The sequence below is a fragment of the Podarcis filfolensis genome, assembly GCF_964270895.1.
Source record: "Podarcis filfolensis genome assembly, chromosome: 8".
Classification (NCBI taxonomy): domain Eukaryota; kingdom Metazoa; phylum Chordata; class Lepidosauria; order Squamata; family Lacertidae; genus Podarcis; species Podarcis filfolensis.
This window is the reverse complement of record NC_139611.1, coordinates 72381544-72409054: the sequence shown is the minus strand read 5'-3', so window position 1 is coordinate 72409054 and position 27511 is coordinate 72381544. Positions and strand designations below refer to the sequence as shown.

Genomic DNA, 27511 nt, shown 5'->3' with positions numbered 1-27511 from the left:
CTTCAGTACTTTTAACAGAAGTTGTGATTTGTAGGAGTGAGCGTGTGAAGCTGTTCAGGCATGGAAATGAAACACTGAATGGTGGTGGTTCATTGTTGCAGAGTGAATTCTTTAAGGGACATGCGCATCAGGGTCTGGCTCAAAATTGGCCACTTGACATATTAGGCAAGCGTATGGTGTGCATATATATTGCTTCATTTCATGGGAAGATTCTCCATTCCATTCCTGTATTGCTTTTCTTGTATGTTCTGTCCTCCATTTCTCCCTTTCCGCATTCTAGTTTAAATAGAAGAGTTTCTAAAATTAAATTCTAAGGTAATGCATAAGAGGACACAGATACCTGCACTGTTAATTTGTGTAAAAAAAAGGAGAGTTCAGCAGGCATACTATGTCCTGGGCTTATCTCTTCTACATAACTGTTAAAGGTGCAGGAGTACCTGCCTTTCCATCCGAATACCTTATCACAAATCGTACTTTCTGGCCTGGAAACAGGGTGGATGGATGCAAAGGAAGGCATAGTTGCATAGAATAGAGGCAGGCATAGGCAAACCTGGCCCTCCAGATGTTTTGGGACTACAACTCTCACGATCCCTAGCTAACAGGACCAGTGGTCAGGGATGATGGGAATTGTAGTCCCAAAACATCTGGAGGGCCGAGTTTGCCTTTGCCTGGAATAGAGAATGTCAGGAGGTGTAGCTGAAATTTTCATGCAAGGCACATCTGATGAAATTCTCTCTTCTACGCAACTATTAAAAGTACTGCAGAGGAGCTTTCTTTTCTGAAACTAGGTCATGCTCGGTTTGTGTCAGTTCCTCCAATTCGTTCCCCCTTCCAGATCACCAAAGTGCCTATCTGCAGGGATCAAATACTGCAAGCAAAGGACGAAACAAGAATGAAAGCGCAACCTTTACAGGGTCGTCCTATGCACAGCTGTAGCGAGGTTATTTTTGTAGAGTGTTTCGGCAACACACAGGCACTCCTGTGTCTTCATGCAACTTTATGTGCTGTCCCGCCCAGTCTGCTTTTTCAGTTTGATCTGTAGTCACGATAGTCAGTGAAGATACGCATTCGTGAAGCTCAGCACCGAAAGAATCTTGATGCAATCGTGCACAGAAGTACACCAAGATGGTTAAAATAGCAAAAACAAGAAGCCGAGGTAGTGCAGATGGCCAATGGGAAACTGTAGGAAGTGAAAGCTGTGGCCAGTAGTTTGCAAACAGTACTCTGTACGATGACTGAACTTTTTTGTTGTTGTTGTTAAGGAACAACTAATCGTTGAAGGCATTTGAGAACAACAAAACAGGCAGTTTGGAACTCCCAAAACCCAGGAATAAATTGGGATGGGGAAAATTTCCAAATCATCCCTAGTTTGGAGGAGCTGCTGGTTTCTTTCCCCGGAACCCTAGCTTTCAATCTGTGTCCTGGGGGCCCCTAGGGATCTGCAGAAGCTTACCGGGGGCTCCTGAAGGACAGTGTCAGTCAGTAATAGTAGCCAAACTTCTCTGAATGGCAGCTGGCCCACCACAACTCAATTTCACAGCCGCAGGATGTGCTGCGAAGGGTTGCATTGGGTGACCAATGAGGGCAGGTTCCTCCCCATTTAATTAATTGCACAGAAAAGAAATTCCAGCAGGTATAGTTTGCACGACACCTGCTAAAATCCCCTCTGCTAGTCACTTAATTGAAGGTGCAGCAGCCTTCTCCTTGTGCCCATCTCTTTGTTCATGCTCCCAGTTTGTGCAGGACAGCATCCCCCTGAATGCTGGTCACTGGGGGGGGGGGCAACAAGAGGAGAGGTCTTTGGCCCCCGTGCTGCGGTGGCTGGTGCCCATTGCAACTGATGGGGCAGAAGGCAGTGAGCCCCAGCGCTACTTGGAGCCAGAGCAAAGGACTTCTAGCTTTGACCCCATCTCCTCCCTCCTGAGTTATACAAAGGCAACACTGAGACTCAGGAGGAGGAGGAGCCAGACAGGGTGAGTGGTAGAGCATCTTTTGGGCATGCAGGAGGTCCCAGATTCAATCCCCACATCTCCCCTTAAGGCTGGGAGAAAGACCCTTGTCTGGAACCCCGGAGAACTGCTGCCAGGCTGTGTTAGACAATACTGCGCAAGCACGACCAGTGTTTGAATCAGTATAACCTAAGAGTCTCATCTACAAATCTTTAATGCACAAGCAGGTGGAGACAGGAGGAAGTGTTTTCTTTAGGTACTTCTCTGCTAAGCTGTTTAGGGCTTGAAAGGTAGGTGCCAGCATCTCGCACTGGACTCAGAAGTAAATAGGCAGCCAGTATAATTATTTCAGAAGTTGTGTAATATGGCTTCAGATAAGAATTATAGCAGCCTAATTTTGAATTCTTTGACACTGTGTAGTAATAATAAAAACAACAATAATAGTAGCAGTCCTAGTATATTGGGATTGCAATATTTCAAAAAGTGAAAATCCGGATACAAAAGTTGTTAAACTTTTTTTGGCAAAGTTGTTGAGCTTTGTTGGCAAAAAGACAAACGATAATATAGTTTTTGAGCTATTTTAAAGGGAAATTGCCAAAAACGACACTGCCAACATGGGTTGACATATGTCCAGGTTTTCCTAAACATTTTAGCGATTTCCGCCCAGACACCGCTTCTGACTGCAGTCTTCTGGCTGTGTCCAGGAAATTCCAGACGTATAGCAACCCTACATAGTTAATGCTCAGTGAACACCTTTTGCTTTCTGTTCCTCACTGTTATATACCTCTTGCTGGACTTCCCCAAAACTGTTCAAAACCTCTGCCTCATTCTCATCTAAGTATTCTTATAGTCTCCTTGTCCGAAATTCTCTGCCCATATCGATGGGAATTTCTGTGTGAAAACGTTAAAGTTGTTTTACTGAATTGTCTGCTCAAGGACTCCCCTCCTTTCCCCAAACGTGAGAGGAGAAAGATCTGAGAGAAACGCCAAGAGAAATATTCTGACCCATCTAGAGTTAACAGGCTACTGATTTTCTGTGTTTCTTTTCCAAGAGACACTGGTCATTCCTTAGGCAGCCCTGTACTGGGAAGTTTTTAATGTTTGATGTTTTGCTATGTTTTTATTATATTGAAAGCTGCCCAGAGTTGCTGGGGCAACCCAGGCAGATGGGCGGGGTAGAAATAATACGACAATATCATTATTTTTAATACTATTATTATTATCATCATTGTGAAGGACTGTCAGTCCTCGTTTGGCTGTCTGTTTCTTTGCTGGAGTGTGGGGGGCGGGGTTTGCTCCCATGGGTTTAATAATTTTTCTGCCTGCTGCAGCAATTGTAATATGCCGTGCTAGATGCAGTACAATTTTAAATTGTCTCTTTATTGCTTCTTTTATTTCTTGAATTGCGTTTTATTGTATTACAATTTTCATTTCGTAGGAACAGAACGTAGAGCAGTATCACAGCACTTCAAACTATCTTCCCCCAAAGAATCCAAGGAACTCTAGTTTGTTAAGGATGCTGTGAGTTGGTAGGCAACCTGTGTTTCCTTCACAGATTCACTTTGATTGTGACTTCAAGCTGGGGATGATGAAATGGCCTTACCGGCCATTTAGCATGGTACAGGAGGTCCGGCGCGGGCTTCTCATCTTCCTGAGAATGAGGCCTGTCACCCTAGTAGCCCAACGATTCCTCTATCATATGAGGGGATCACAGAATCATCATCATCATCATCGTTTTATTTGTATGCCGCCTTTCCCTAGTTAAAACAATACTCAAGGCGGCTGACAACATGACAAGATCTACACAGTGACCAACACAACAAAAGTCATAAACAATAAATAAAACACATCAAAACATACCCAACCAAATGGAAAACAATTTCCACATAAATCATAAAATCTAAAACTAAGAATGCAGCATTAATATCGATCACAATTTAAAATGGCATAGATAAAAAACAAAAGCAATTTAAAAACAAAAAGAAAACAAAAACGTTATACACCTTGTGTATAAAGGCGGACATTTCAGCTCCAGCACTGCATGTTAGTAGTAGGAGCTTTGTTACCCATGATTAATATGAACCAGGATTCCTTATTAACCCAAGTTTTAACCAAATTAAAAAACAACTAGAAACAGTGGTTTTGAGGCTCAGTTTCAATGCAGTGTTATTTCACATTTTGAATGACTAAATTGTACCATATAATCATAGAATTGCAGAGTTGGAAGGGTCATCTAGTCCAACCTCTTGCAATGTAGGAATCTTTTGTCCAGTGTGGGACTTGAACCCGCATGCTCTACCGATGGAGAACTGAGCAAGTTCAGTGGGCATGAAATGCTACCTGACTATTGGTAACAGAATGGAGTGTGCTGTAGAAAGGCCTGGCCACCTGGTTGGCTGGCTAGAACGCTGAAGAGGAGCTTTATACACTGCAATATTTTGTTGCAGCATCTCCCCCCCCCCCTTTAGTATAAGTGATTTTATCTGCCAGCCCTCAGCAGCTTTGCTCTGTGGGCTTGAGGCAGCAAGCATGTGTTTGCTGAAGGAGCCGGGAGAGAAGCAAACCACACAGCTCTCTTCCCCCTGCATTGGATGATACCATCTCCCCACCAGTGGTGCCTGCAGAAATGTCTGCTCAGCACCCCCAAAGACTTCTGCTTTTGGTGCATGAAGGAACGCGCAGCAGCACCCTGGCACTGGGTGTTGGGAAACAGGCGCCTCATGCAAACTCTCCTGCAAGACAAATTTTGAGCCTATGAGGCCTGGCCTGTACTATTCTGCAGGAGGGGAATGGCGTATGTCAATGTTCCCATTCTTTTAGTTTTGGCTTTTTAAAATCTCCCTGCAAGTAGAGGTTTAGCATAGCAGGAAGATAGCTGAGCTCAAACCTTTCTCCTCAATGTGCTCCCCACCTCCTGTTTTCCCCAACAGCAGGCAGGAGTTATTGGTTTTCCTTTTCCTTTTTTTTGCATGGGAGAGCATTCAAAGACACTACCCCCCATCCTGAAGCTTGAAGTCACACCTGCCGGAATTTTACCTCCTTGTTCTCTTGCACATGACAGGGTCTATTTATGTAGGATCGGATAATCGTTATGTTGTGGGATGGCCATCTGTCATAGTTGAGATTCCTGCATTGCAGGGGGTTGGAAGAGATGGTCCTTGGGGCAGGGGCAGAGCAAGGTGGGTGCGGTCCTCCCCTTGTGTCACCTCCGAGGGGGGTGACAAAATGCTGTGTGGCCCTCAATGTCTGTGAGAGACTCTGTGGCTTTGGCGTGCACTGGCTTCCCGCTGCCAGCTTCCCCCTCAGCTGTAGGGCGGCAGGCAGACTCCTTGTTGCAAGGCATGCGATCTCTGCAAAAAAAGCTCAACAACTCTAGCTCCCCCCCAAAATATGAAATAAAATCAAACCATTTTTGCAGGCAAAAATAAAATAAAAAAGTCAATGTGTGCATGGGGGGGGTGTGACAAGAAATTTTCCACACCGGGTACCACCTGACCTTGCTACACCACTGCCTTGGGGGTCCCTTCCAATTCTATGATTGCTCTGTCCATTGAACCACACGGGCTGTTTAGACTCAGGAACCCCTAGGGAGCTGGTTTACTTTCGTGACTGGACTTAAGAGCTCCAGCGCTGATTGCGAGCAACCTCCTCCCTTGGTTTCCTGAGCTGGGGGTGCGTCATCGCCCGGGAATTCCATTGTCGAGATAGGGCCGGGATTTGTGGAAACCTCTCTGTGCAGTCCTGGGAAAGCTCAGCCGTCGACTTCCCCACCTGTTGCGTTTTTCAAACCAGAACCCGCCGTACGGAGCCGACCCAATCGTTAGGCAGGGTAAGGCGGCAGATATGGGAGCGGTGGGCAGCAAAGTTCTGGAGGACCAAGCTCTCTGGTGCACACAACCTGCCCTCTGCACTAGGGTTGAATCAATTTGTCAACTGCACTTTCTTATCTTCCCTGGTTTAGGTTCGTTTTGCCACATTTCAATATGAGTTTCCAAATCTCTTCTTGGGGAAAAAATGCAAGCAGATGATTAGTGCAAGTTTCTCCCAATGCACACATATTTGCACAGCTATTTCCCCTAACAGCATACATGGAGGGAGCCCCACCAACCTGGGCCATAGTTAGAGCATCTGCTTTGCAAAAGGTCCCAGGCTCAATCCCCGGTGTACCCAGGTAGGGCTGGGAATAACCCCAGTCTGAAATCCTGCAGAGCTGCTGGCCGTGTAGGCAATTCTGAGCTAGATGGACCACTGGTCTGACTCAGGATCAGGCATTTCCTATGTTCGCCCAGGAAGCAAAACATATTGAGTCTCCCCTGCTACTACAGGTCTCAAGTGACTTTATATCTGCTTTTCAAAGCCCTGATGAGAAGCCATTGGGACTTGAGAGACAGAAGTGCCTGGTGTTTTGGTTTCAGTCCTGCATAATCCCAGCTCTCTCTGTACTCAGTTTCCATTCCTTCTGGGACCAGCCCTACTGTTTGGCAGGGTAAAGCGACTCAGCTCAGGCTGCAAATTGGGGTGGCCAAATGCAAAAGAAAACAGGGCTCCTTTGCCTTGAACCGTCATGTAGAAAGGATTTCAATACCTGCTGAAATTCCTGAGGCAGGAACCTTGTCCTCCCCGCTGCAAATCCTGCAGTACTTTTGGGGAGCCCCGAACTTGTTCATCCTTCTTAGCTTATTATTGTCCTTTCTTTTAACCAATAGGGTTTAGATTTTTCTGCCTCTGGCACCGACATTCTTTCATTCCCAGAAAAGGGGAGGGATGGCAAATTCTTTGGAAACCTAACATTACTGGAAGTGGCAGCATTACTGCGGAGATCAGTCTCATGAGAGAGGCTTGGCCCAGTCATTGCATTGTTTTAACTTCAAGCGTGTTGTTAAAAACTCTTTCATCTACTCAGGCTTTTAAAGCCAATTTACCCTAATAGGTTTGTTTTCTTTAGAGTTCCAAATATGTGTGTGTCTCTCTCTCATCCTTGTTTTCTGATGGTTCTGTTTAGGTTGGCTTCTTTGATTGTTTTATTGTTGTACTGTACACTGCCATGAGTTTGGGGAACTATGAATAATAATAATAATAAGTATTGTTATTATTAATCATTCCCCCATTCTTGTAAGGAGCTCAGAGTTCTCCCATGTGCTCCAGCAGACATTTTGCATGGACTGGGGAACCTTTGGCCCTTTCAGATGTTGCTGAGCTACAGCTGCCATCTTCCTTGACCAGTGGCCCTGCTGACTGGGGCTGATGGGAGCTGGAGCTCGCAAGTTCCTCTTCTCTGATTCCCAAACCCTGATCCTTTGCTTGTACACTTCCCCCCCCCCCCACGCTTGCAGGAGGCGCTGTCAGTCGTAAGCGAGGACCAGTCCATATTCGACCCATCCTTTGGCACCCCGCATCTCCTGAAGACAGAGCTGCCTTCGGTGGACAACTACGGTGGCAAGGAGGGCATCGGTCTGGAGGAGCCCCAGTGGCAAGCCCAGGCCAACAGCAGAGGCCATGTGGTGAAGCAGGAGAATGAGCAGGTCAACTGCTCCAGCAGGTCAGTGGCACTTCTTTGAGCTGGCTAGCAGAAATCTCCCTTCCTCCCAGCAGCCATCATGGGAGGAAGCTTGAAGGGTTAAATTTCTTGTAATCATGTGGGTGCTCAAGGCCCAGGAACCTTGGCTATTGGTTTCGCCCAGCTTAGTACTGCTATTGAAAGGGAACTTGACCAGCTTCTTGCTGGGTGGGGAATGATAGTCTAAATGGGCTTGCACCTAGTGAAAACAGAACATGGGGGAGATAAGAGAAAACTGGCTGACGTATTTGATCAAGAAAACATATACGCAACTGACAGGGACTGCATACACGCCATCCAGTCAAAGCATGCTCCCCCAAAAAGAATCCTGGGAGTTGTAGTTTGTTAAGGGTGCTGGGAATTGTAGCTCTGTGAGTTTCCAGGATTCTTTGGAGGCGCTTTAAATGTGTGTTGTGTATGCAGCCTAGCATTCCCTGCCTCTACAGCTCGCCTAACCCAGATCTCCGCATTCTTTCTATCTGAAGAGGCTGCTTTTTCTTTCTATTTTGCTCAGAACTTGCTGCTGTGCCTTTAAGAAGAGATTGCTTACAGGGACATAAAGAGCAGGCGCTGAGAGGCGATCCTTTTACCTCCATATTGCCTGCCCGTTTCTTTCAAACCAGGCTGCTGTTTAAAGCGCAAAGAGCAAACCAGGCTTTTATTATCATTCTTATTCCTGGTCAGTTGGCAACCCTTCTGAAGCTTGTTTGCCCTGCTGTTGCAAAAATCTGATGCACAGAGGCAGGGCAGGCCATTGGTGGCTGGTGCCCATTGGGACAGGCAGAGTGGGCGGCAGTGAGGCCAGCGATAGGCAGATCTAACCAGCACCTGGGAGACCAGGGTTCAAATTCCCACTCAACCATCGCCCTGTCTCTCAGCCGAACCTACCTCACAGCATTGTTGGGATTAAATGAGGAGGCCAGGGAGCCAGGGTACATGCCACTCTGAACACCTTGAGGTGAAATACAAATGCAAAGAATACCTATAAATATTCTTCTTAATGGACCATGCTCCAGTGAGGATGGGGTGATTCCCTACCCTGCTGCAGCGCCTGGGCCTTTCAGACCATTTTTACTGGCTGCAGGACGTATCTTCCCCTGGAGCTTGTGGCTGCTCTCAAACCCACAGGAAACAACTCACTTCCCCTTCAGCCAAGCAGTTTATATTAGGCGAATTTGCATCAACCAACGGGCATCTGGTGCAAAAGAGGTTAGCGTAGTTCAGGGCTTCCCAACTTCTTTCTAAAGGAGGCTAAACCTCAGCTCAAGCCCTGCTCAAAAGGAAGGTGAACTCGAGGGAGGGACGCAGCTACAATTCCCAGAGTGGCTTAACCACCACCCCTCTTCGCAAGGAATGCTGGGAATCGCAGCTCTGTGAGGGGGACAGGAGACTCCTAACAAGTCTCAGCAGCTACTAGACAAACTACAGCTCCCAGAATTCTCTGGGGGTGAAGTCGCCGCTTTTTGAAGTGGTATCATAGTGCTTTTAATGGATGTTGACCCAAGACGCCACAGCCCACCACAGAAAAAGCCTGTTCTTGTGCTTCCACGCTCAGGAGGAGGAGGCAGCACATGAAGAAGGGCCTCAGAGGGACTTCCGGGTTAGCGCCATCACCTAATGGCGGATTCCCTCCGAGTTCCGGAGGGAATCGGCTCAGTAGGGGACGGGTCCTGCCGCGGCGGCGACGCGGGGACCCTCAGAAACCACAGGCGCTGAAGCCTGTGGACCTGCTGACTCGGCGGGCACCATTTGCGCCCCCCCGACCCGCGAAGGAGCCTTTTTAAAGGCTTCGGAACGGGGGACGGGGAGCGGCGCGGTGCTGAGAGTCGACTGCTTCCCCTACGGAGTGAAGCCGCATGCCATGGTCGGAGAGCGCTGACTTCTTCCTTTGAACATTTGGACTAAAAGTAACAACCCGTGAGTAATACGGAAATTGGACTTATAAGAGGGAAATTTTTTCTTTTGGATTAGGCACGATCGGGGAAGGCGCAAAAAGGAAGTCCGTCTCCCCGCCTTGTAAACATCTTAAAGCAAGGACTAGATAACTAAGGTTGAGATAACACCTTCTTCTTTACTGGATAAAAGTAATTAATTTCACGTTTTGGCAGTATAAGCGATTTTGCTGGAGGATAAGAGTTAACTTTGAGAGCGGAACTGTCACCCCCCCCCCCAGGACCCGGGAGCGATCCGTGAGAGAGCCTGTTGAAGAGACATAGAAGATTTTGACAGCTGTCAAACTAGCTGTCAAAGCTGGGGGGGGGGAAAGAGAACTTTGTTTCTGTTGTCTTTGCTGGTTATATTTGTTACAATCTGGTAATAAATTGTTGAAAACAAAGAAGAAAAAGCTAATTTGACTTTTGGGTTGGAACTGGAAGGAATACTAAGTAACCAGAACTCCTCTAGAGGGGGTTCTGGGACATTACAAGAATGGCTGCAAGTGGAAAAATACTGACTGAACTGGAGAGGGTTTTCTTTCTCTTGGGAAAGTTACAAGAACAAAGTAATGTTTTGGCTACAAATGTCACAACATTGAATGAAACAGTAAATAAACTACTGAATCTGGAAGGGACTTGACTCAAGTCTTTGCATTTGAACAAAAAGTTTTTGTAGCTGAACTAAAAATCTCTGCAGCTGAACAAGAAAAGAAATCTGAGAAATTTGAGAAAGTGGGGAGAGAGTTATATGATGATTTGGAGGGAAAGGAAGGAGGAGCTACAATGCCGCAGATGATTAAGGAGAGCCAGAGGCCTGTTAAGATGGATATAAAGGAAAATAAGAACGGGATGATGAAAATCTGGTTTGAATTGAAGAATGAAGAATGGAGAGATCTCCTCATGTGGAGATCTGAAGACCTATGGATTACAAACTTGACTAAAGTGGAAGCTGGAGTTTTTGGGACATTTGGACTTAAAAGAAGTAAGAAACAAGATTTGGGCTACACTTTTAAATATGGAGGTCTGGCTGGAAGAAACATGGACCTTATTGGGACAGAGCTTCTCCGAGATTTGGTGTCCAATACAAAGGACTATCAAAAAAACCGGCAGAGAGGAATTGAGAGAGAATTAAGAGCCTCGGACGTGAGGTCACCAGGCTGACAGCAGATAGACTGATGGACATTTGTTGGGGTTCGAAACAGGGAAAGGCGGGGAGTGGGGCTTTGGGAATCCAAAGGGTGTACAATTATACTTTGTTTCTTTTTATTCTGTTTTGCTACTTATATAAAAATGGGGAATTCGTGGAAGGGAATTGGGGTCGACCTTAGAAAAAGATTTTAAGAATAAGTACTGATGTATAAAGACTGAGGTTTATGTTAAAATTGGTTAATTAAAATGAATTAAATATAATAAGGTAAAATTTGGGGATAAGAACTTGCTGAACTAAAAATTGGAACTGGAATACAAGAAGGGGAGGTGTGGGGAAGTCAGGGAAATATGTTATTGAAAGTAAGGAATGTAAATTCTATGTGTGTTTTTTTTCTTTCTCTTTTGTTTTTTCTCTATTTTTTGAAAACTTCAATAAATATCTTTAAATAAAAAAAAAAAGAAGGGCTTCAGAGGATGGTCGCAGAGTCCAGAACGGTTTCTGCCTCTGTCATTGATGCACATAGAGACCCATAAGCTCAGCTAACTAGCCAGGCTAGAGGCCTTGTGCCTTATCTTGTGCTAGGAGCAGCTTTAGTCCCAAGGTTGTAAACAACATTCCCAAGTGTCTACATTTGACAAGGAGATGTGCTCTGCTCAAATGTCCTAACCCCCTCAGGTAGAAAGGAATGCAAAGAGACCACGTGCAGTGGGGGGGGGGGGCTGCTTAGAGAGAGAGTCCTTTGTTTCCTTGCCTAATGAATATGTAATGAAGGAAAGACCATACATGGTATAATTCGTATTGTGTTGTAACTTTAGATTGGAGGAAGTTTATGCATATGTATTGCTTTAATAGATAACAGCCATGTATATTAAGGGGACGCGGGTGGCACTGTGGGTTAAACCACAGAGCCTAGGACTTGCCGGCGGTTCGAATCCCCATGACAGGATGAGCTCCCATTGTTCGGTCCCTGCTCCTGCCAACCTAGCAGTTCGAAAGCACGTCAAAGTGCAAGTAGATAAATAGGTACCGCTCCGGCGAGAAGGTAAACAGCGTTTCCGTGCGCTTCTCTGGTTCGCCAGAAGCAGCTTAGTCATGTTGGCCACATGACCCGGAAGCTGTACGCCGGCTCCCTCGGCCAATAAAGCGAGATGAGTGCCGCAACCCCAAAGTCGGTCATGACTGGACCTAATGGTCAGGGGCCCCTTTACCTTTACCTATGTATATTAAGAAGGCCCCACCTTCTCGGGGCTTTGCTCAGCTTTTGGAGAGTGATCCCACTGAGCCATTATTGCTAGCAATAAACACTCTTTGTTTTATCACCACTGTGTGGAGATTTCCTTCATAATAATAATAATAATAATAATTTATTATTTATACCCCGCCCATCTGGCTGGGCTTCCCCAGCCACTCTGTGCGGCTTCCAACAAAATATTAAAATACCGTAATGCATCAAACATTAAAAGATTCGCTAAACAGGGCTGCCTTCAGATGTCTTCTAAAAGTCTGGTAGTTGTTCTCTTTGACATCTGGTGGGAGGGCGTTCCACAGGGCGAGTGCCAGTACCGAGAAGGCCCTCTGCCTGGTTCCCTGTAGCTTTGCTTCTCGCAATGAGGGAACCGCCAGAAGGCCCTTGGCGCTGGACCTCAGCGTCCGGGCAGAACAATGGGGGTCGAGACGCTCCTTCAGGTATACTTGGCCGAAGCCGTTTAGGGCTTTCAAGGTCAACACCAACACTTTGAATTGTGCTTGGAAACGTACTGGGAGCCAATGTAGGTCTTTCAAGACCAGTGTTATGTGGTCTCGGCGGCTGCTCCCAGTCACCAGTCTAGCTGCCGCATTCTGTATTAGTTGTAGTTTCCGGGGCACCTTCAAAGGTATCCCCACATAGAGCGAATTGCAGCATTGCACATTGCAGTAGTCCAAGCGGGAGATAACCAGAGCCTCAAATGTTGATTTTTGCTACATCGTCATCTGCGAAATGCCGGGAGAGTGCCGTTCAGTCGTGGCAAGTTCCCAGACCTCAGTGAGCACGTCGTCCAACAAAGCCCCCTCTCCCTCTCTTCTCCGCCAGCAGGCAATCGCCCGTGGACTGCAGTGTGACACGGAGGGGCAAATCAGGGGGAACAGTTGACCCGTCCCAGGTATCCTATCCAGGTGGATACAACAACCAGCGCAGCAGCCCACCTGTTAACCCCCCCAGCGAGGAGAAGAGGGTCATTGTCCCAGCAGGTCAGTATATGGGGCTTTTTGGCATCTCCCTGCCCTTCTCCCTGACTTCTGGTTCACACGCTATGCTGAACCCAGGTACAAGCTCTCTCTACACATGTACAAGGGTGTGTGTGAACTATTGTGTGCTTGTTGGTTTCTACATCTGAGCTTTTGTATGCACAGACTGTACACTTGTTGAATGTAATGTGTGAATACCCCTGCTGGCTTCTTGTATTGGGGAACAGCCTTTTCTTCCAGTAATGGCTGGTTTTCCATGCTGTTATTCCACCCGCTGTGGGCGACTACCAAATCCCATTTGTATGCTGTACTCTTGACACAAGGGATGGTGACCAAATCACTTCATTACAACAAACTCTTAACACATGTAAAGCATGAGAAAAGCCCACTAGAAACATATATCCTTTCAGCTGCTTCTAGAACTCCTGAGCTTTTGTGTAAAACCAGGACTACACTAGAAAGTAAGGGGTGGCAGTGGTGGATGACTGCTCAATTAGAAGTGACAGGAAATCACACATCACATGCTCAGAGGCACAGTCATCTTACATATTCCCGGTCTGAGCTCTAAACTTCAAAATAGGTCAAGAAAGGCCTATGGATGGTGTAATGTTAAGAAATTCCAGGACATGTTTTATGCGAACCATTTCACCAAGCATAAGAGCACCCCGCAGAACCGATTATGGTAGGGTTTCCATAATTCAGAAAGAGAAAATCCAGACAGAAAAGTTGTTGATTCTGTTTTGCAAAATCGCGAAGAAATGAGGTTTTAGAGAGATTTCCCCCCAGAAATCGCCATTTCCGATATGGGTTGCACCGTGCATTTAAAGCACATGACTCTCCCCTCAAAGTATGCTGGGAACTGTAGTTTGTTAAGGGTGCCAGGAATTGTAGCACTGACTAGTAAATTACAGTTGCCAGGATATTTTAAAGCATGCGCCTTTGATGTATGGTGCGTACTCAGAGGTAGCCTCACTATCATATCACCCCAAAGTATCCTGGGAACTGGAGTTTGCGAAGTGTGCTGGGAATTAGCTCTGTGAGGTGTGAACTACAGTTCCCAGGGTCCTGCAGAGGGTTTTCTGCCCAAGGAACATCCAAAATCTGGAGCCAACATTGTACCTAGACACCTGTATCTCTCCAACAGACCCTGGCGTGTGGACCCACGAACATGTCCGCCAGTGGCTTGACTGGGCAGTGAAGGAGTACGACCTCATCGATGTTGAAACCGGCCTCTTCCAGCATGTGGATGGCAAGGAGCTGTGCAAACTTGGCAAGGAAGGTTTCCTGCGGCTCACTACACCATACAATGCCGACGTGTTGCTGTCTCACCTCAATTACCTGCGCCAGAGTAAGGCCATTGACAGGCTCGGGGTGGCAAAACTCAGTTTTCAGATAGAGGCTGCGTGTGGAACAGGGGGGTGTTGCACAATAGCCGCTTCTAAAAATTGCTTTATGCTCCCTCATGGGGAGCTGGTTATCTGAACCATGCAACACTATCAGGAGAATTGCATGACAGATCTGTGGCAGGATTGCGGTGCTGGACATGAGGAGTATGCATTTCCTCCAGAAACGCCTTGCATGTAGAGCACTAGCCACTCAGGGAACCTGCTTCCATGACACACTAACTTTCTATGTGTGGGGTGGTTTCAAAGAAGGGGTACGCATTCAAATGAAAGATCCTCCACTTCCAGTCTGAAGCAGTCTGAAGAATCCTATCACGCTTGACACATGCCTTATGCAAAGTCAGGTTTTTGAGCCATCTAGGTTTTTCTTTTCTTTTCTAGCCCTGCTCCCTGAGACCATGGCACAGTGACAGAGCATGTGTAAGGTCCTAGTTTCGTCCCCCAACCTTGCCTCTTGGCAGGGGATGGAGAAGAACCAAGGACATCAGAATATGTCAAAAGCCCCTCTAGCCCAGCCAGCATCCTGTTCTCACTGTGGCCAACCACATACCTATGGGAAGCTCAAAAGTAGGAGCTGAGCATAATAGCTACCTCCCCATCTATGATTCCTAGCAACTGATATTCAAGGCTATACTGCCAGCAACCATGGAAGTAGAACATATCCAATGTGGAATTTGAGACCCTGGGCTAGAGGGATAGGCCTAGTGGGAAGCAGATTCCTTAGCTCAGGCATAGGCAAACTCGGCCCTCCAGATGTTTTGGGACTACAACTCCCATCATCCCTGACCTGGTCCTGTTAGCTAGGGATGATGGGAGTTGTAGTCCCAAAACATCTGGAGGGCCGAGTTTGCCTATGCCTGCCTTAGCTCTTGAACTAGCTTGGAAAGTATTCTCTCATTCTTACTGCAACTATGATTACCCTGTGATAATAGCAAACGAAACCGCAATCTGTGGCTGGCCAATGACCACCGCAGCCCCTCCTGCCCTCTAATAACTTTTCTGCCTTTCTCTCTCCTCCACTCAGGCAGCCCCACTTTTACGTATCCGCCTGCGCCAGTCATTACTCAGCAGCCCCCGCCCCCACCACCCCCGAGGGCCCAAGTCAAATCCGGTAAGTTGCCAGCAAAGGTAATGGCAAGATCAGGCCTGGGGCTGGGATAGGGCCTGCATCTCACAGATCTCACATGAAAGCAAAGTTGTGGTGCTTGAGAGTGAGCCACAGAGTCAAGGGAGGTCTGGCTATAGACCCAATCAAGCAATCCTCAGCTTCCGTAGTAGTCATTATTGATATTCCCCATTCTCTCACATTTTACAGAGAATCATTGATGCCAACCTGCTGCAGGCTGGTGTTTCTCAGTGTTTCATTCCCAACTTTTCCCATATCTAAACTATTGTGTTTTAAAAGAAGAAAAGAATTGCAGCTCCAGCCTCTCCAGTTGCAAAACACCACTGAGGCTCTTCAGAGCTACTGCACCTTTAGTTAGAAGCTTCCTCCTTATAGCTTCTGACACTAATTGCTTCCTGTTGAAAGCGGCGCAGTGTTAGGGATTTTCCTTTAATTGGTCAGTTCCCATTCTCTGCACGGAGGGGGAGGAGAGCGCATATATATTTGGTTGTTACGCAGTATTGCAAGCATGACAAACATGGACAAAATACACCACTGTTTCCCATTTTACAATACGGTGGTCTTTGAATCATCTGTGAACTGTGTCTTTCCTCCCTGAAATAGCACCTCTGTTTAATTCAGACCCATTTTCTCTCTCTTGGTACAGAGTCTGCATATGAAGAAATACGGCGCAACAGCTGGGGCAGCGGCTCCATCAGCACAACTTCCAAAGGTACTAGTTAGTCATTCCCAGAATAAAAGCTGGGAAGGCTACAATTTTAATCTCTCTGCTCTGGTTGTGTTGATATGGGGAAGGGCCATAGGTCAGCGGTCCAGAACATCTGCTTCTAGTGCAGAAGGTCTCAGGTTCCATCCCTGGCATCTCCAGCTAGGGCTGGGAGAGACCTTCCCGTCATCTGAATCCTGGAAAACTGCTGCCAGCCAGTGTGGGCAATACTAAGCTAGCTGGACCGGGGGCGGGCAGGGTTGACAGTTCCCGGTTCTCCTAACCTTTGTGAACTGCTTGGCCAGGAATTAATCGTTCTCAGTCTGGATGGACTGGATGGACAAAGCTACAGGTGCCCGATAGGCAGAGGACCCCTCCAGATGTCCTTTTTCTTGTGCACACATGATTATTTGTTCTCATGGAGCAAGAGCACAGAGTCATTCATCAAAGCTAAAGGGTATGAGATTCAGGAGAACGAGAGAAGAAGTGCACCCTTAATAATAAGAATAAGAATAATTTATTATTTATACCCTGCCCATCTGGCTGGGTTTCCCCAGCCACTCTGGGTGGTTCCCAACAGAGCGTTAAAAACACAATAAAAGCTCAAACATTTAAAACTTCCCTAAACAGGGCTGCCTTCAGATGTCTTCTAAAAGTCAGATAGTTGTTTATTTCCTTGACATCTGATGGGAGGGCATTCCATAGGGCGGGCGCCACTACCAAAAAGGCCCTGTGCCTGGTTCCCTGTAACCTCACTTCTCGAAGTGAAGGAACCGCCAGAAGGCCTTTGGAGCTGGACCTCAGTGTCTGGGTAGAATGATGGGGGTGGAGACGCTCCTTCAGGTATACAGGGTTGAGGTTTTAAAGGTCAGCACCAACACTTTGAATTGTGCTTGGAAACATACTGGGAGCTAATGTAGGTCTCAGCGGCCACTCCCAGTCACCAGTCTAGCTGCCGCATTCTGGATTAGTTGTAGTTTCCGGGTCATCTTCAAAGGTAGCCCCACGTAGAGTGCACTGCAGTAGTCAAACCGGGAGATAACTAGAGCATGCACTACTCTGTTGAGACACAGTCTGCAGACAGTAGGGTCTCAGCCTGCGTACCAGATGGAGCTGGTAGACAGCTGCCCTGGACACAGAATTGACCTGTGCCTCCATGGACAGCTGTGAGCATAGAGAAAATGTTAAACTATGGACCTTGCTTCCACAGCAAGCTTCCACCAACCTACATTGCTTTTACAAGGCGATTAGACAAATTTATAGAGGTTTAAGTGCATTGATGGATACTCGTCCTGATGGCTGTAGGATCCCTTTTGAGATCAGTGTGCCCTTGAACACCAGCTGCCGGGAACGAAAGCAGGACAGAGCCATGGGGCTCAAGCCCCTCTTGCGGACTGTCCATAGGCATCTGGTTGACCCTTGTGAGGAACAGGATGGTGGTCTAGGTGGGCCTTTGGCCTGATCCTGCCATGCTGTTCTTCGTGGCACTGTGGGTTAAACCACAGAGCCTAGGACTTGCCGATCAGAAGGTCGGCAGTTCAAATCCCTGCGATGGGGTGAGCTCCCGTTGCTCGGTCCCTGCTCCTGCCAACCTAGCAGTTCAAAAGCACATTAAAGTGCAAGTAGATAAATAGGTACCGCTCTGGCGGGAAGGTAAACGGTGTTTCCGTGTGCTGCTCTGGTTCGCCAGAAGCGGCTTAGTCATGCTGGCCACATGACCCAGAAGCTGTACGGCGGCTCCCTTGGCCAGTAAAGCAAGATGAGCGCCGCAACCCCAGAGTCGGCCACGACTGGACCTAATGGTCAGGGATCCTTTACCAAGGGGAAATAGTTCTCAGCCCCGGTTAAATCCAATAATTGCATATGGACATCTTTTGTTTCTTTCTCTTAATGCTTCCCTTGTTGCTTTTCCATCTTCAAGGTTCCCCACCACAGATCCAGGGTGTCGGCAGGACTCCTGATTCAACACGCATTGCTCCAGGTACAGTTTTTCACCTTTCCTAGGAGAAGTTTGCACCACTTCCTGCCTTGGGACTGCCACCTTTTTTTTTTATCAGCCTCTGTTCCTGTGCTTTTAACAACAGCATCACCTGCAAACCAGCAAGGGCTCCTCCTGTCAAAAGGATCACCTGCTGATTTCTGTAGATCAGGCTGTTAAAGGCAGAAGAGCAGATTAGGCTCCTCTTTTTCTGGTCAGTTGGCAACCATGCTTTGTAATAGTACCACATGTTTTGTGATGTGGGGATGGCAAGCATATTCTTGTAATGCTTTCAAATGAATATATTTAGCTTGCGTAGGTGGAAGGGGCAAAACAGGACTCATATCCACGGTGTTGAAGGGAGAATTTTGACAGGTGCAACTTGTCATGTCAGAGTTCTGAAGGGAAGGGAAAATGTGCACTAGCTAAAAATCTCTCTTCTGTATAAACAGAGGAGATAGATCATGGAGTTCAACAGGTCACCCTAGCCTCAATGGCATGCCTTTATTTAAATATACATTCCTTCTTACCCCTAATATATTTTCCACTCATGTTTCATCTCCACAACAGCCTTGTGGGGTTGGTCGTGGCAATTTTTCTGCGGCTGGAGAAAAAAAGACTGAGGAGCAGAGATGCTTCCAAGATCACAAATCAGACCACAGCTGAGCTGAGGGGTAGCCAACTTTTTTTAATGGCAGGGCTCCTGTGCCTTTAACGGCTATATGGCTAGCAGGAATTCAGCTGACAAAGCTTTTCTCAGTATGGAAAGAACAGTGATGGGGAAAGAATTGTTGGCTTGGTTGGATTTCTGCTTGCCACTCAGCTCCCAAAGACCTTGCTAAGAAGAGATGTTGGCAAACTACCACGGTGGTGATTTGAACTTGGCTCCCAATGCAATAGCATCTAGTAGGCCAGGGATGGGGACCTGTGACCCTCCAGATGTGGTCAGACTTCAACTCCCATCAGACCCAACCAGCATAGCAAATACTCAGGGATGATGGGAGTTGTAGTCCAGCAACTTTGGGAGAGGGACCCCAGGTTCCTCATCCTTGGAGTAGAACATAGTGGCTCTTGGAGCAGTTGGGCCAGAAGGAGGTCTAGTTGTTACTGAGGTGGTCAAGCCTACCTGTACTTGCTTCAGGTGTGGGCTCACATTGCTGAATGCAGAAATGCATATCCTCTCTCCCTGCACAAGGATTACTAGCATGTCGTGCCTACAGCCTAGCCTTGAACTTGACAAGCTAGTTTTCTATTTGCAGGGACTTTTATTTACTTATATGGAGGAGCATTCAGCCACATGAGCTGCAACCTGCAGTCTGAAGTGGTACAGCCCAGCCCAGAGCTGTACCACCTCAGCCAGAGCTCAGCCGGGAAGCGCCTGAGAACAGCAGTGAGGCTTTCCAGGCGATGCGGCAAGGCAGAGCTGCAGGTGGGGAGGTGCATCTTACTCCAGCCCCTCTCACGACTCCCTTCTCATTCTCACCAGATCCATACCAGGTCCTGGGACCCACTAGCAGCCGCTTGGCAAACCCAGGTGGGTCCAAACGTCTCTTTCTCTTGGGGAGTTAGAGGGTGTGTGCAGCCGGGCTCGTGGCACAGAGGTGCCATAATGGGAAAAGAAAGCTTCGCCTGTTGAATCTCTTTCTAAGGCTGGGAAAGGGCAGGGAGATAGCAAATAGGTGCTTGCAGAGCCGAAAGCTCCCACCCGTTTAGCGAGCCAAGCTGTTTGCTGTGACAAAAGCTCGGGCAGAGGAGAATATGGGAGCGAGGAGCAAAGATGCGCCATGTTCAAAAGCCCAGTATTGGTCTCCAATAGAGATGGGGAACCTCCGGCCCTCTGGATGTCATTGGACTACAGCTCCCATCATCCAGTGGTCATGGATGATGGGAGTTGTAGTCCAGCAACATCCAGAGGGCCGCAGGTTCCCTGGCCCACAGCACCCGCGTTAGACCTGCCCTCTTAACCTGGCCCAACCCACTTGCTGACCAGCTTCGCAGACAGTTCGGAGCTCCCACCTTTGCCCCCAACCCCAACCCTTAACCAGGCCCCTTCTCTCCCCCGGCAGGCAGCGGTCAGATCCAGCTGTGGCAGTTCCTCCTGGAGCTGCTGTCGGACAGCAGCAACGCCAACTGCATCACCTGGGAGGGCACGAACGGCGAGTTCAAGATGACGGACCCCGACGAAGTGGCTCGGCGGTGGGGCGAGCGCAAGAGCAAGCCCAACATGAACTACGACAAGCTGAGCCGGGCATTGCGCTACTATTACGACAAGAGCATCATGACCAAAGTGCACGGCAAGCGCTACGCCTACAAGTTCGATTTCCAGGGCATCAACCAGAGCCAGCAAGGGCAGCCAGGCGAACCTGCCCTCTACAAGTACCACCACACGGACCTGCCTTACCTCCCGCCCTACCACCAGCAGAAGGTGGGCTTCGGCCTGGGCCACGCCGCCCAGATGCCCACCTCCCCCACGGGCTTCTTTGGGCCCACCTCCCCCTACTGGAATTCCAGCGGGGGCAACCTCTACCCAAACCCCAACGTGCCCAGGCAGCCCGGAAGCCACTTGAGCTCTTTCTTTTAGTCCCCTTGATGCCTCTGGGGCCCTTCAAGCTACTTGGACTCCTGCGGCAGCCAGCAGAGCTCATTGTTCAGACAGCAGCCGAGCCCCAAGACTGTGAATTATCCTGGGTGGTGTGGATGAGGGTTCTGCCACCAGGGGGCACCCCTCTCATCTCCTTTGGCACTTAGTGCAACGCCCATCTGATCTCCTCCTTCGCCACTAGGAGGTGCTGGACTTGGCTGGAACTTCTACAGCACAGATGGGGAGCCCGCAGCTCTCCTGTTGGTATTGAGACTACAACTCCCATCTTCCTTGACCCAAGGCTGGGGATGATGGGAATTGGAGTCCGGCAACTTGGGGAAAGGGCCACAGCTGCCCCATCCACAGCTCCCGAGTGAACGACAGAGCCTCGAATTTGCATGCACCGCAGCAGAGGGAACTTGAGGTTGCAAGAGACATTGAGCTGCTGCTACTTGCTTGGCATCTTTTCATGGCTGGCCTAAGACGTTTTGCTGATTACAAACACAGCTGAGCAGAGCAGGCTAAGGTGGGGGAACAGCACAGGCCACAGGGGACCTGCAGCCTAGTCCTCCAGCCCTTTGCTGCCACACCTCTCTCTCACACACAAACACACACACACGACCTCTGCCACCTAAGGTGGCTGTCTCACTCTCCCTTAATGGCAGTGGTACCCAGAGTGGTTTTCCAATCAACCCCTCTTCCCAGGGAACTGTGAACTATAGTTCTGTGAGGGGAATAGGGGTTGCCTTAACAACTCTTTGGGACGCGGGTGGCGCTGGGGTCTAAACTACAGAGCCTAAGGCTTGCTGATCAGAAGGTCGGCGGTTCGAATCCCCGCGACGGGGTGAACTCCTGTTGCTCAGTCCCTGCTCCTGCCAACCTAGCAGTTCAAAAGCACATTAAAGTGCAAGTAGATAAATAGGTACCGCTCCGACGGGAAGGTAAACGGCGTTTCCATGCGCTGCTCTGGTTCGCCAGAAGCGGTTTAGTCATGCTGGCCACGTGACCCGGAAGCTGTACGCCGGCTCCCTTGGCCAGTAAAGTGAGATGAGCGCCGCAACCCCAGAGTCGGCCACGACTGGACCTAATGGTCAGGGGTCCCTTTACCTTTACCTTTAACAACTCTTAGCGCCTCGAGCAAACTACAGTTCCCAAGATTCTTTGAGGGTGGGGAGCCATGGCGGTATGTATGCTTTAAATGTATGCTTTAAATCTAGGGTGTGAATATGCCATAGTCACCCTTGTAGAAATTAACAGAGAAGACAAAACTAGAATGAGTCAGCACTGCCAGTCGTTGGTTCTGGCTTCCCCCTACTGTTGGGCTCCCTGCTTTCTGCCCTATCAGCCCCAATGGGCCACAGAGGAGGTCAAGCCTATATGTTAAGACTAGCAGCTGCTGGGGGAGGAGAGACACTGACATACAGTACAGCCACAACAATAGCAGTGCCATTTTCTCTTGGAACATCAAATTCCACTCCAAACCCTGGTGTGACAATATAAGTAGCATTTTCCAGCATGGCGGTGATGGTTGAAAAGGGCCTTTGCTCCTGACTTGGGCATTTCCAGTGTATTTGGGCAGTGGGGGGTTGGGGGGGGAGATTAAGGTAGCAAGTACTTATTGGCTAGCACTCATGCCATCACCAGGGCTGCTTTTGCCCCCTTAAGCCAGCCCACATTTTTTGCAACTATTTTTAATGTTTAAATGCTTAAGGTTCATGGTTTTAATTTGCCAGGTGGGTGGGTGGGTAAGGAAAAGGGAGAACATTTATATTCCTATTTTTTTTAAAGATGCATGTGTGGCAGTTTTAAAATAAATATTAAGAGACACAAGGGGTTAAGAAGCACATGTATATGTATATCAAGAGGGGCTGCACTTAAAACTGCAGGTGACCTTCACAAAATGGTCTTCGCCGTTCTCTGATTGCAAACCTCAAAGCACGATGGTTAGACTTAACTTTGTTGAGCTGAGTGAGGCTCTTGAGTGGGCTATTTTCCAACTTCTTTCCAAAGTCTTGAGTATTTTCCAACCTCTTTCCAAAGTCTTGAGCACCTATTGCCTTCTCATCTGTACTAAAAGCTGCTCTGTTTCCTTCCAGAATCCCCACAATGATTTGGAGTCATGCTATTTTGGGGCAGCGTGGCAAATTGAAAACGCAGACCCAGCCAATGGGCACTACTAGGGTGAGGTCAGGGCAGGTACCCTTGTATCCCGGACAATCACTGGTGCTCTAACAAGTGCCCCAAGTTGCCTTGTGGTGATGCCAGGCCTCATTCTGGGTACTGCAAATTTGCCTAAACAGTGTGTGGAGGCCATCTATTAAGAATGGAACATATATTGGTCTTCAATGACTTTAGCAATCTCAGGGGCTCTGGAGGACAGTTGTTAGGGGAGGATGTTGTTGCTTGGAGATGGGTCGCTTCCCCTCACAGAGCTGCAATTCCCAGAGAAGCAGGAATGACTGCTAAATCTCTTTCAGTTTATAATGTTCATATATATCAGAGGTAAATAAGCATGTGATCTGAGCATGCAGCAAATCACTTGAAGCTGTAAAGTGGAACAAGCATTTTGTTATATAAGGCTCTCCCATGAAAGAGATCCCTGCAAGTAAAAAAATCCAGCGCAGAAAGGAAGTTTTTGTTTCAGGCTGTTCCCTGCTATGCTAGGTTTCTACTTGCAGGGAGAGTGTTGCTGTTGTTTTACATATGGGATTGTTGAAAATAGGATTCCTCCAGCTGCAGTCGTACAAATCCTAACCTCAGCCTCTGGCTCATGCTACTGCCTCCCAGGAGCAAGGAGGAGAGGCAAGGTAAACTCAACATCTCTCTTGAATAATATGGGCAAAAATTCAGATAAACAAGAGGAGATGCTACAACAATCTGCTGGGGGTGGGGTGTGTGCTGAGTGTTTCTAGGAGATGCATCGTCCCCTCACAGAGCTACAATTCCCAGAGTGGTTCATGCCAGTTTTCAGGGAACTCTGAAAACTCTGTAAACAGGCACTACTACAAGTCAACATGTGGTTTAAAGGTGTAGTCTGACTGGTATATATACTTACAGGGACACTGAAGTCCGGATGGTGTGACCTAAATTAGACAAGTGGTGGAATTCCCCTTTATTTGCCAGCGTTGCAAACTCTATCCCATTTCTGCCGCTTGTGGAGGCAGACCCAAGAGGTTGCAGCCGACTAAATTGTGCTCTCATAAGACGACCTGCAGAAATCAATGGACTCGGCTGACTGTTGATTTCAATGGGTCTCCTTTCGAGTATCACTTAGTTGTAGCAGCAACCTCCTTGGGTCCAGCTCCACAGTGGCAGAGACAGAAGAGCTTGCAGCACAGGCAAATAGATGCAAATGTCGCCCACTTGCATAATTTAGGTCACATCCGGACTTCACCTTCGCCACCACCTTTAAGTGCCTATATGACTCAAAGTACACCTTTACGGCACACGCTGGATGAGAACGGAGGCTGCTGAAAGGCAAAATGCTGAGGAGGACAGCTACCAGTTTGAACCATCTTCTCCGGCAATGACTCTCATACTTCCTAGCTATGGAATTGAGTAGCAGTAACAGCAGCATCTTATTCAAAATTCTCTTTGTCTCCTGTACTCAACTTTCCCTCATCTCCTGGAACTTCCCAGCCTGTCATCAGGTAGTTTAGCACCAGGAAGGCCTCGAGAGACGAGGAACATCTTTTTAGAGAGGTTTAAGAGGACTACAATCGCAGGAAACAAGTTGCCCTGGCCATACACAGAGAGCCAGTGTGGTGTAGTGGTTAAGAGCGATGGACTCATAATCTGGTGAACCGGGTTCGATTCCCCACTCCTCCACATGCAGCTGCTGGGTGACCTTGGGCCAGTCACACTTCTCTGAAGTCTCTCAGCCTCACTCACCTCACAGTTTGTTGTGGGGGAGGAAGAGAAAGGAGATTGTTAGCCGCTTTGAGACTCCTTAGGGTAGTGATAAAGCGGGATATCAAATCCAAACTCCTCTTCCTCCTCCATACGGATCCCATCAGTCCATCTTGAGTAGCAGCAACCAGAATCCCAAATATATGGGTTTTGGAGAACCACTGCTCTTCCTCTTGTGTGTCTGTCACCCACAAAACAACATCCTGAAGCTCCTTTTAAGTACTGTCCCACTGCAAAGATGATGGATTCCACTCATTCCCATAATCTCCCTCTGTAATACAATTTCTGTTCTGTAGCGCTCCTGTATTATTAGTCTTCCGTGTATTAAAAGATGTGCTGTAGATGAAACTTTCTGGATTTGATGGGTCTTGAGTAGGCCTGGGCAATATATCAATATATATTGTGAGCACCGGGTCTATCTCAGCTGAGGGGGGGGGGGGGACTTCCCCTCCCCCCAGCTGAGAGACACAAACAAGGTGCATTGTCCCTGCCTGGGAGCCTGGCTGAAACCACCTCAGCTCTGTCTTTCTTCCTCGGAAAGAGAACTGCAAAAGCAAAAGCTATACAGAGCGGAACCAACGTATCTCAATTTCCTCACACAAGACTCCAATGCTGGAATGTAAACAGACATGTGACATATAACAATCCCACACAACTGCAGCTCAGGAGGAATGGAATTCTCAACACCAATAGTTTAAAAGTTGCATGTGAAAAGAAATTCACACAAAAACATTGAACTATGCTTTTGAGTTCCATTTTCCTCCACTCTGAAATAAGATCACCTCTGTGGAGCTCTGTTGTCCACTTTTAGAGTCAGGTGCATGCAATTCCTGAGCTGTAGAGCTGAACTGGTATGTGCACACGGCTCTACAAAACCCTCAAAGGCCATTTTGGTGGTCTGGTTTAAAAAACAGCAACGGAAACCCCCAAAGCCTGTAGTTTCCCCCCTCTTGAGTTGCTATTATTATATATTTATATATATCCCCCACTTTCTCTCCCTAACATGGACTCCCCCTAAATCCCAGGGTTCCCTGCAGGAGTTCCAGAGCCTTTTCCCAACAGAGGCCCCTCAGCATCTTTCCCTCTCTTCTCTCCCCCCCCCATTTCTCTTATTTAATCAAGGGAGCAGAGCAGAGCCTTGTCCCACCTCTACAGCTGCCGTCTGCCCAGCAGCCTCCACCTCTGCAGGGGTCAAAGCAACCACCTTCCTCCACTGCTCCCATCTGCTTCCTGCTCTCGTGCCCAAATCCACGGCTGCTTTTCCTGTTTGTCCGGCCCCAGGACAATGCAGACAGCTTGTCTAGGACATGCACGGCCAGAACAATGGGGGTTACGAAGCAGATGGGCCATGCAATAACACAAGGGGGGCGGATGACAGAAGAGGCTCCTTCGCTTCCCTGGTTCTGCTCCCCTCTGCTTGCAAAAAATAAAATAAAAGCAGATATTCCTAACTCCAAGTGGGAAATGCATGTGCCTCTACAGGTACCCTTCTCTTGCTGTTGCTTGTGGAGAGGGCAATTCCTTTCCTCTTCAGTGCCCAGCCCAAAGCCTTTAAGAAGCCAGGAAAACTCTCTCATAAGAAACCCTTGCACTATTTCCCCAGAAGCATGAAAGGAGCGGTAGAAGCACCATTTATGTCTGGCGTGGGCGAGAGAAGAGGTGCGCAGCCCAACTGGTCAACCCAACTGGTCAACCCATAGGAAATGAGGCCGACGTAACAGGTTCCCCTCTCCTGGTTTACGGAAATTGGCACACCCACAGCACCAATGAGTAGAAGGCTGGTCCTAGGAAGAGGTCATGCTAGTTGGCCATCTAACCCAGTAATGTCAACTCTGACTGGCAGCAGCCTCGCAGGACCCTTAGACTGAATGTTTCACTGCACCCCATCTTTTTAATGAGATGCCAGAGGTTGATACTGTGACTTTCTGCAGACCACTTTAAGAGGCAGTGGCGGCCACTGATTTAGGTGGCCTTAGAAAACCAGACAAATTAATGGAGGATATATATATATATATATATTTAAATAATATTTATTAAAGATTTTTTAAAATTATAATAAAGAAAAAACAGGACAAAAAGACAAAACAGAAAAATAGAAAGAAACAATAAATCCATCATTCTCAAATTTTTAACTTTCATTACCTTCTTTCTTTGACCTCCTCCTCCTCCCCTTTCTTGTATCCTGGTTAATAATTATCACAGCAAATCCTTTCCATAGTTCATAATATTTTGTCCTTACATTATCTTAATCTATTTTCATCTTGTCTTATAGCAAACCTTAAAACTTAAAACTTAAATCTTATTTTTACCGACTTCTCATAACCATATCATTAACCTAATTCTTTAAACATTTTTACTAGAACCAAGTAGTTCCATTTCAACATTTTTCTAACATTCATCAATTATTTTAAAACAGTCCTAATGATAAAAGAAAAAAAAGTAAAACAATCCAATCTTCATCCAGCGTCCCTTCCACCTGGTCCCGGATTTTGTCAGTCCTTTTTGTCCCATTAATTTAGCGCATTAACCTGGTATTCTTATATCTGAGGCCCTCAAGTCTCTTCCATGTCCCTTCCGCGACTCTTCTTCATATTTTCCTTTCACTCGTGGGAACTCCAGCTTAGTAATGTTTTTGACCCTTTTCAGCAGATCAGCCCCATTTCCATAGTCCAGACTAAACTCCATGTGATATTTAAACACCTGTTTCAGATTCCCTCCAAAATTAAGAGCCCCCACAGCTCCAAACATCTGACGGCCCATTACCAGACTCAGAAAGTCCAAACATCCCTGCATAGGAGGGTCAGTCCAACCCCCCATTTCCAAACCAAACCAAACTTTATCTTTCCAAATCTGGTTTTTTCCAAATTCATTTATCAAATCCAAAGGCTCATGATCCTGCAGGGCCGCAACTCCCTCCATTTCTGGCACCCAGGATTCAGCAGTATCCTCTTCTCTCATCTGTGCTGTCTTTTTTTTATATATATAAAATTTT

The 27511-nt window shown here is 47.6% G+C and overlaps 1 protein-coding gene across 3 annotated transcripts in view; it reads left to right on the top strand.

Moving 5' to 3' along the window:
- The window catches only part of LOC310768781 (retroviral integration site protein Fli-1 homolog), a 32622-nt gene extending 10182 nt beyond the window's left edge, over window positions 1-22440 (top strand). The window contains exons 2-9 of one of the 3 annotated variants that reach the window (XM_083627550.1): window positions 7283-7488; window positions 12665-12819; window positions 13961-14164; window positions 15244-15330; window positions 15992-16057; window positions 17973-18032; window positions 19516-19563; window positions 20096-22440. In XM_083627550.1, coding sequence (XP_083483676.1) covers window positions 7283-7488; window positions 12665-12819; window positions 13961-14164; window positions 15244-15330; window positions 15992-16057; window positions 17973-18032; window positions 19516-19563; window positions 20096-20610 — 1341 coding nt within the window. In that variant the 3' untranslated portion in view covers window positions 20611-22440. Of the gene's footprint in view, window positions 1-7282; window positions 7489-12661; window positions 12820-13960; window positions 14165-15243; window positions 15331-15991; window positions 16058-17972; window positions 18033-19515; window positions 19564-20095 lie in introns of all 3 variants that reach the window. The other 2 variants (XM_083627549.1, XM_083627551.1) reach the window with 2 other exon arrangements.
- Window positions 22441-27511: the final 5071 nt, after the last annotated feature.